The sequence below is a fragment of the Ictalurus punctatus genome, chromosome 15 (assembly GCF_001660625.3).
Source record: "Ictalurus punctatus breed USDA103 chromosome 15, Coco_2.0, whole genome shotgun sequence".
In the NCBI taxonomy this organism is placed as follows: domain Eukaryota; kingdom Metazoa; phylum Chordata; class Actinopteri; order Siluriformes; family Ictaluridae; genus Ictalurus; species Ictalurus punctatus.
In genome coordinates, this window is record NC_030430.2 from 6,496,360 (window position 1) to 6,505,315 (window position 8,956).

At 40.4% G+C, this 8,956-nt stretch overlaps 1 protein-coding gene across 1 annotated transcript; it reads left to right on the plus strand.

Moving 5' to 3' along the window:
- The first annotated feature begins 251 nt into the window (after positions 1 to 251).
- Positions 252 to 7,672, plus strand: slc34a2b (solute carrier family 34 member 2b). The gene is made up of 13 exons (XM_017486335.3): positions 252 to 809; positions 1,219 to 1,276; positions 1,389 to 1,517; positions 1,612 to 1,740; positions 2,381 to 2,524; positions 2,638 to 2,749; positions 3,087 to 3,282; positions 3,618 to 3,713; positions 3,996 to 4,116; positions 4,822 to 4,989; positions 5,526 to 5,642; positions 5,806 to 5,930; positions 6,033 to 7,672. The coding sequence occupies exons 2-13, from the start codon at positions 1,222 to 1,224 to the stop codon at positions 6,570 to 6,572; spliced, it is 1,932 nt and encodes a 643-aa protein (XP_017341824.1). The 5' UTR covers positions 252 to 809; positions 1,219 to 1,221; the 3' UTR covers positions 6,573 to 7,672.
- The last annotated feature ends 1,284 nt before the right edge of the window (positions 7,673 to 8,956 follow it).

An 8,956-nucleotide genomic window follows, 5' to 3' on the forward strand; every position in this document is an offset into this window, starting at 1 on the left:
CAATAGCACAAATACACATAAACAACAGTACAATTGCACATAAACAACAGTATAATAGCACAATTGCACATAAACAACAGTACAATAGCACATAAACAATAGTACAATTGCAAATAATAATAATGACAGCAATAGGACAAATAACAGTACAATAGTACAATAGTAAATATATTACACAATTGCACATAGTACAACGGGACAAATGACAGTATTATATTACATAAAAGACAGTACAGTAGCACAAATTACACAATAATAAATAAATGGCACAATAGTACATAAACAGAAATAATACATGGGCATGCATTAGTGCACGAAATTGTTCTTAATGAAAATGGACCTCTTTAAACACTAAATTCAGTTGTTTTAAACAGAATGATCAGATCTAGATCCTGACGTTTCCCCCTTGTACCAGCAGAGGGCGCGCGGAGCTGTTAGAAACACATTAAGTAAAATTTCCACTAATAAAATGACAAGTTTAATTGTCTGTTCCACTGATTAAGCATTCGAGTGTATGCAACAACAACAAAAAAGCTTCAGCTTGCAGCGTTACAACATGTTTTTATGACATTATTGAATCTGAACATTGTCCAAAGGCTGTTTATTGGCGCTCGTAAATTTGTAACGTGCCTCCGTGTGGCTGCAGATCGCGCGCTCTGTGTGCTTGTCGGTGGTGGGAGGAGTGGGGTGGTCTCGTGCTTCAGGTGTGCTGTATAAAAAGCGGCGCGCGCCCCGGTTTCGACAGGTACATTAGGTGGACTCTGCTTTGTTGTTCAGGACTTAAAGCTGCTTTAAGCTCAATCCAACAGGTAAGAACAGATATATATATTTCCCCTATTTAATAGCCTTTCTACAACTTACGACTCGGTAAGTACACACACTACTCACACTTACATAACTGGAACTTCCACCATCATCAAATTAGCTATTATATTTTTACTATTATTAATATTAGTAGTAGTAGTATTAGGGTTCTTGTAGAATCTGCATGGAAGATGCTAAAAGTAGACCTAGCTAGGAAGAACTCATAAATGACAGTACAATCGTATATAATAAGTAACAGCAATAGTACATAAATGTCAAAACAGTCACTCATAAATGACACAATATTACGTAAATGACAGTACACTAGCATGTAAATGACAGTGTTGTTTGTTTGTTTTTTGTTTGTTTGTTTGTTTGTTTGTTTGTTTTTAAAATCTTGTCACCATCCACCAGGCAATGACTTCACGACCAGAGATCGGAAGTGACACTTCAGTCTCTAAACCGGATCTTGGTACATGTCTTCTTTTATTAGTGCCACAATGGAAAACGTTTTTTTGTTTTTCCTTTCTCCATCTTTTCCTGTCCTCAACTATGATCCATAATATTTCTTCTCCATTAACCAGACCCACACTTGCCTAAAGATGAAGTGGTGCTTCCAGCGTACTCCACTGTGGCTCTCGTGGATTTGGATTCTGAATCGAGCAACCCATGGGACCTTCCTGAACTCCAGGACATGAGGCCCAAATGGTCAGGTGAGCTGCCACTCAGCAGTCTCCAAAGATGAGGAATGCGTGTAAAGCAGTGCTGGGTATGAAACAATCTTTCATTTCTGCTTCTTCTGTATAGAATTGGATACAAAGGGGAAAGTTATCCGAGTCGTGACGTCGATCGGAAGGTGCATTCTCTTGCCTGGTTTCCTTTACATGTTTGTTTGCTCACTGGATGTTCTGAGTTCGGCATTTCAGCTTGTTGGTGGTAAGTGACAAAAATTGCTACTAGTAAAATATGTGTAACCTTTTTTTTCTTATTCTTCCAAGCTTTGTGAGTATATCAAATAATTTCATAAATCAGCTGGAATGTAAGGTCACAACTTTACAGCTTGCTACTACTATCTACTACGATTAGGGATGTGTCGAAATGAAAATTCTTGGCTGAAGCCGAAATCGAATACAATGGAAAAACTTGGCCGAAGGTCGAATACCGAACGCCTTTTTTTCGCGCAGTTTCCATTTATTATGCCATTTTTTTATCACCAGTGCATAAATGAAATAGTCCAATTGTGCTTTTTACTATTTTGTCTTTCTTTTCAAAGAAAAAAAATCAATTACAAAAACTAGAATTTCAAAATATTTACTGGATTATTTATTTGGATTACGATTTGGATTTGTCTGCCTGCCCTTAATTAACGGCTTTACCTGCTTCCGTACTCTAATCCCGTACGTCACGTGACGTGACAGAATACTCCGGAACAGAAACAAAAACGCACGTGTCCACAGTAAACATCCGAAGTGCACATGGCTCGTGCACGCGCGCGCCCCCTCATCGAGGTCGTCACCTTTCGTCATGCCATGTGTTGTTTTGTTATATTTTGGGTTTGTTTGTTTTTTTTAAATAGGAAAAGCAGCTGGAGATATCTTCCAAGACAATGTGGTGTTGTCCAACCCTGTAGCAGGACTCGTGATTGGTGTCCTGGTTACGGTGCTGGTTCAGAGCTCCAGCACTTCTTCATCCATTATTGTCAGCATGGTGTCATCTGGATGTGAGTGCACTTTATATTTTATCCAAACGGTAACTATTGTATACGTCTCATGATGAATGGTCTTGAACATAACGTTTGCTTGGGATTTAGGAGTGTTTCTTGTGTGTTTTCAGTGCTGGAGGTGCAGTCTGCAGTGCCTATCATTATGGGGGCAAACATCGGTACCTCCATCACCAACACCATCGTGGCTGTGATGCAAGCCGGAGACCGTAATGAGTTCCGCAGGTAGACATGACATGTCAGATTTGTAGATGCTGCTTCTCCAGCTTTTTTTTTTTTTTTTTTTTTTTTTTTTTTTTTTATAGCTAGTTTCATTTGTTTATTGAGATGTAGTTGGGCTGTAAATTTTACTGAGACCTGGCAACCCGGCAAATAATTCCTAAAGTATTGAGCAATGTATATGATTTCATGTCATGTCTCAACAGTCGTACTTGGCTCTAATTCGTAGTGTCAATATTCTTCAATATTCTTCCTACAAAATTATAGACCATACACCAAGCATGTACCATCAAATACCCAGCTTTTCACTGTTTAATACAACTTTTCATTCTGTGCATTCCAGGGCATTTGCTGGAGCAACAGTACATGACTTTTTTAACTGGCTGTCCGTGTTGGTGTTGCTGCCTCTGGAAGTGGCTACTGGTGTCCTCTACAAGCTCACCAAACTCTTAATCGACTCATTCCACATCCAGACAGGCCAGGACGCCCCAGACTTGCTTAAAGTCATCACTAAACCACTCACCAAGAACATTATCCAGGTACAAAATAAAAACAAACTATAACACTGAAGGACTTAGTGTCTCAAAATTAATGAGGCAACCCAATTGTGACTTAAAAGAATGGTTTGGAATGGTATAGTCTCAGATTACCCCACTGAGCCTACCAATGAAATCAAATCCATCTCAGTTGAACGTCCATTCTGGAATGTAGCTGTTTTTCCTCTGACAGCGTGACTTCTAGACTCTGATTTAATAACTGATCTCATTCTGAATGTGACCTCAACTGCATTCTGCACAGGTTAAATCTAAATTACAGCTCTGTAGTTGGAATTTGGTCTTGTGATTCATATATCGATCTTCCTCTCCCTCTTTAGCTGGACAGCTCGGTCATCAGTGACATAGCCATTGGTGATCCAAGTGCTCGAAACAAGAGCCTGATCAAGATATGGTGCAAAAAGCAGAAAGTCACGGTAAGGACTGAGAATGTTGGCAAACATGCCACTTATAAATGTCCACTTTTTCATCTCCAGCAAATTTGCTGAGAAAAAGCCTAACGTTTGACTAGTGTTAATATGTAACAGCCTTTGTGCTCCACTGAAAGGTGTTTAAGGGCTTAAAAAGTGTGGAGATAAATACTGGTTACTAATAGCGTGTACTTTGACACTGGCTACATTGTGTATTAGCTGTTCTGTTTGGAAACATTACTGACATGAATGTGAACTTAGACATTTTATTGTTTTTTGGTATTTCAGAGTCTGGTGAATATCACCGTTCCTGGAGAAGCAAACTGCACAGTTGGTGTCCCATGCTGGACGGAGGGCAACCAGACATGGACACAGAAGAACATAACAGAGACCATCAACTTAGAGAAATGTAAGTGACTCGTCATTTGTGGGAAGGTTGGATCAGCCGAGGTTGATCGTTACCTCTCATCCCTGTGTACATACTTCAGACCATTAGACCGCGACTCCCATTAACTACTGCACTGTGAGGACAATTGGTTTCTTTCAGTGGCGTGTGATTCGGCAAACATCTTCCCCATCTTCCCCTCCCTCTTAGGCTACTCTTACCTGCTCAATGGGGCTATTCTTCTCTTTGGGCAGAACTACCTGAGGCCACCGAAACCAGACAAAAAAGGCACAGCCAAATAGAGATGAAGGCTTGTGGTCGGGGGTCACGTTTAGATTTGAAATCGAAATTTAAGCCTGCTCGCAGTTTGTTGGTTGTAGTAGGACTTACATACATCCTGTAGCATTTTCGTGAGACAGCTTTATCAAGTAGCACCATTATCATTCAGTCCTTTTTGTACTCATCAGTTCATGTAATTGGATTTCCATCAGCGTTCCTCAGAATGAAAATGTTTTTTTATAGTATAAAAGTGTTTTAGGACCTTGAAGATGTTTTAATAATCTTCTGATAGGCTTCTGAAATACATCACATACATTATCAGAACTGATGAAGCCATTCAAAGGAATCGTACAATTTCTTCAGGATCCTTGACCAAATGATCAATGGAATGATGGCCATGCATTGGTTCCCCACTGACTGAAATTTGGTCTAAAACTTCTCTTGCTCCAGGTAGTCATCTCTTTGCATCAGCGAATCTGCCAGACCTGGCTGTGGGACTGATCCTGCTAGCTCTGTCCCTGCTGGTGCTCTGTACCTGCCTCATTCTCATCGTCAAGTTGCTCAACTCCATGCTCAGGGGTCAGGTGGCGGTCGCCATTAAGAAGGTGCTCAACACAGGTGAGGCAACACAAATGATGAACTTACATAACTTGAATGACATTTGCACTGAATTGCTTTCTCGAGGCAGCGTAGGATTTAATATTAAATCTGGACATTTGATTTATTTGCATATGGTCAGCTTTGGTGTTGATTTGGCAAACAAACTGGGTGGACTGCCAAGGCACTAATTCTGTTTGTGAAAAGGAAGCAGTAAAAGCTCTTGGATAAATTATGGATTAGTGTCTGAGTATAAACCCTGTCAATGATAGTCAGCGCTGGCTTCCTCATTCTGATGTCTGATGAGATAAACAGGTACAAAAATGTGAACCTGGGCATGTCTTTTTATATCTGAGCATGTCATATGTCACCAAACGTTCTCAGGTACACTACATTACTGAGTACGGTGTAATGCGCTGATTAAAGATTTGCTTTGTTTGGGGAATCTGCACAAACCGATTCTTGGACGGCTTTTTTATTGTTGCCATCGTCGGTCCGCTCCCGAACACCTGTATGACCATGTTCTTTGAGTAACAATGCTGGATTTCTCTTTGCAGATTTCCCCTTTCCATTTGCATGGGTCACCGGTTACCTCACTATCTTGGTGGGGGCAGGAATGACCTTCATCGTGCAGAGCAGTTCAGTCTTCACCTCCGCCATTACACCTCTTGTTGGTGAGTGTGAGCTGAAACACTTTGAATCCTTTCACAGACAAAAAGTGTGCGCTACACTACTTATCAAATAATCTAACGGCCTGTAAAATGGCAGCATCCAGGTTTTTCCTCAAATATTTTGTATTTTGTTCTGGCCCTAGTTTCATTCCATGTTTCTTTTCAGGTATTGGTGTTATTAGCATTGAGCGAGCCTATCCTCTTACGCTTGGCTCAAATATTGGGACAACAACCACTGCTATTCTTGCTGCCATGGCAAGTCCTGGAGAAACACTGGCCAATTCGCTACAGGTTAGCCCTCCAAATATGATTACATTGATTAAACTTCCATTTGTAGTGCATTGGCCTCGTTAATATCATGCCAAACTCATGATGAGTCTCATTTCCTTGCAGATCTCTCTGTGCCATTTCTTCTTCAACATATTTGGCATAATGCTGTGGTACCCAATTCCGATCACACGTGTACCTATCCGGCTGGCTAAAGGGCTGGGTGACCGCACAGCCAAATACCGCTGGTTTGCCGTCGTCTACTTGGTTCTTTGCTTCTTCCTCATGCCCTTAACAGTGTTGGGGCTCTCCATCGCCGGCTGGCAGGTCCTCGTAGGGGTTGGCGTACCTGTGGTGGTGTTGGTGGTCTTCGTGATTGTGGTGAACATCATGCAGTCACGCTGCCCACGCTTCCTGGTCCCTGTGCTGCGCACTTGGGACTTTCTTCCCCGGCCACTGCACTCGCTCAAACCGTGGGATCGTGTCGTCACCAGGATGATGCACTTCTGTGGGACACGCTGCTGCTGCTGCTGCAAGTGCGGCAAGAACGAACAAGCGGACAAGGAAGAGAAGAATAAGAAGGGCTTGGAGATGTACGACAACCTCACGCTTTTTGTGGACGATGAAAAAAGCCAGATTCAAACAGTGTCTGGAACACATCTGTAGCATGTAATAAAGTGTATAGCTGAATATTACAGGACTCTATTACATAATATAATTTAATGGACGCGCTGCTGAAAGGGGCTCAAGGTAGGCTGTGTAGCAGTTTCCCATGCGGCTTGCGGTCTATTGTACTCAAGGCTGCGAGGTGGTTCTTTTAAAGTGGCCCAGAGGGAAACTTTAGAACTATTCTAACAGCAGCAGATCCCACTGAACAAAGCTTGGACCTGAAGACGTTCTGCTACACACGTTAGCTAGACTATGCTTGCTGTATGTTTATTTTTAGTCTCCTTGTGAAGCTGCTCTCATTGTATGGCTGTCTGTGATGTGCAATGCGAAATGAAAATGCAGATGGCCTTTATTATTAATTCGTACCTAAGAATTTAAAACTATTTAAAGAGTTGTATTTTTTAAAGGATTATATTTGTAAAGATTACTTTTGATGCCTTTTAAGCCCATGTCGAATATGTACTTTTCTTAAATATGTGCACTGTTTTTATGGATTAAAAAAAAAAAGAAAAAGAAAGAAAATAACCAGAGGAGGCTCATGCTAGATGATTTGTATTGTATATAAGGATTTTACACCAGTCAGAACTGTAAAGTATGGCCTGTAAATAAATATGTAAAAAGAAAAATACTTGATTTATGTGGTTATATTGGTTGTGTGTGGGTTTCAACCCAATTTCAACAAAGCATGCAACAGAAAGCATATTCAGAAAAATGGCTACATCTAATGGCTATGTTCTTCAGTTTGGACCTGTATACTTTTTATGTGCATACATATGATATAAATAATACCCAAAGTAAAATACAGCGTTTTGTAACAGTGTCGTATATCGAGGAGTTAACTCTGGACTTCAGTTCCCATCAGCGACTGCGCTGCACTACATGTCACATGACCACCTGCGCCTGATTCACGGTTGTGTTAATGAGTACACTTGAGTATATATAGCCATTGTTTGCACTGTTTCTCTGTCTTTCGTTGTCTTAGACTTCCGGGTTTCCATGTTCCTGTGTTTTGTTTCATGCCACAGTATTTTGCCTAGTTGTCTTAGTGTCTTTGTTTTGTTTTTTGTCGTTCGTTTAATAAACTATTTGAAATTCTGCGATTGCTTCCGAACCCATCCTTGATTCGTGACAAACAGCAACAAATGTTGGTGCTATGGTGGATGATAACTAATACTAAGACCATTCGAAAATCATAGCAGTAGTAGTATGCACTAAATCAATAGGCATCAATCAATGAAACAATTAAACAGTTGCTGGTTTCTAAACAATTACTGGAGCACAAATTCTAAACTGCTGCTATTTTTTTTTCCCTGTGTGTTAGCTACAAGATCAACTTTGATCAAGATCAACTTAACAACTTTGCTTGCTAGCAAGAACAAAAAACGGCAAAAATTATTATTAGTTATAGATTAGGTGGAGCGTCCACCATACAAGTCCGTGTTAATGAGTCTATACTGTAGTAACGGTTACACATTAGAACGAGTGTGTTCGTATATACCTGTGATTTGCCTTGCAGAGAGAACTACTGTCAGATCACATCCACTGTTATAGAAAATAAATAGAAACGTTCTGACCAGCTTCCGATTACCTTCACAATTCAACAGCACTGTGGTACAAGAACATATTAAATGCTAGCTTTTATGTTAGGTTATGTTAAGTTAGCTTAGCGCGTGCTCAAAACTGGCTTGGAATCTTCGATATACTGTAGTAGTAGGATATAAGAAGTGACTTTTTCAAAAGACAAAAAAAATTCTCAAAAGGGCAAACTATCGCATCAACACACTGCGTTGTCTTATCGTTTTATCATCTATGTAATCATGAGGCAGTGCATGGTATAGTATTGACTTGGAACATTAGCACTGGCCGGTTTTATTACGAAGCCTATCAGTGGATATCTGATGGTGAAAGCTTTTTCCGTAGAAGAACTTTGCTCTGAAGAAGAACACGGTCTTCAATGCCAAATGACTGTCTATGAAAAGGGCAATGACGCTGTAGGCACCAGGGCAGCATTAGAAGATTATAATCTTGCTAACTGCAGTTATATAATAAGACATCATTTGTACATTTTGTACAGATGTAAACATTTTTAAGCACAGGATTTGTGCGGTGTGAGTTCATTTCATACTGTGTATGTGTATTTCTGAGCATGTACAATGGGCAGCGAGTGCATACTGAATTTCCTGGAAAATAAGCAGGTTCAAGAAATCGAGGACTTCAGATTTGAGCTCGCGAGTTCTCACATTGTGTCAACAACAGCTCCAAGGGGTATTTGTCTAGCTCCGAGATACTGTCGATAAATCTGCGGCGTTAATTTTAGATAAGTTCGTTCAGCAAATATTCAAAAATTTGACATATTTCTAAGTCTTATTGGTAAAGTGATT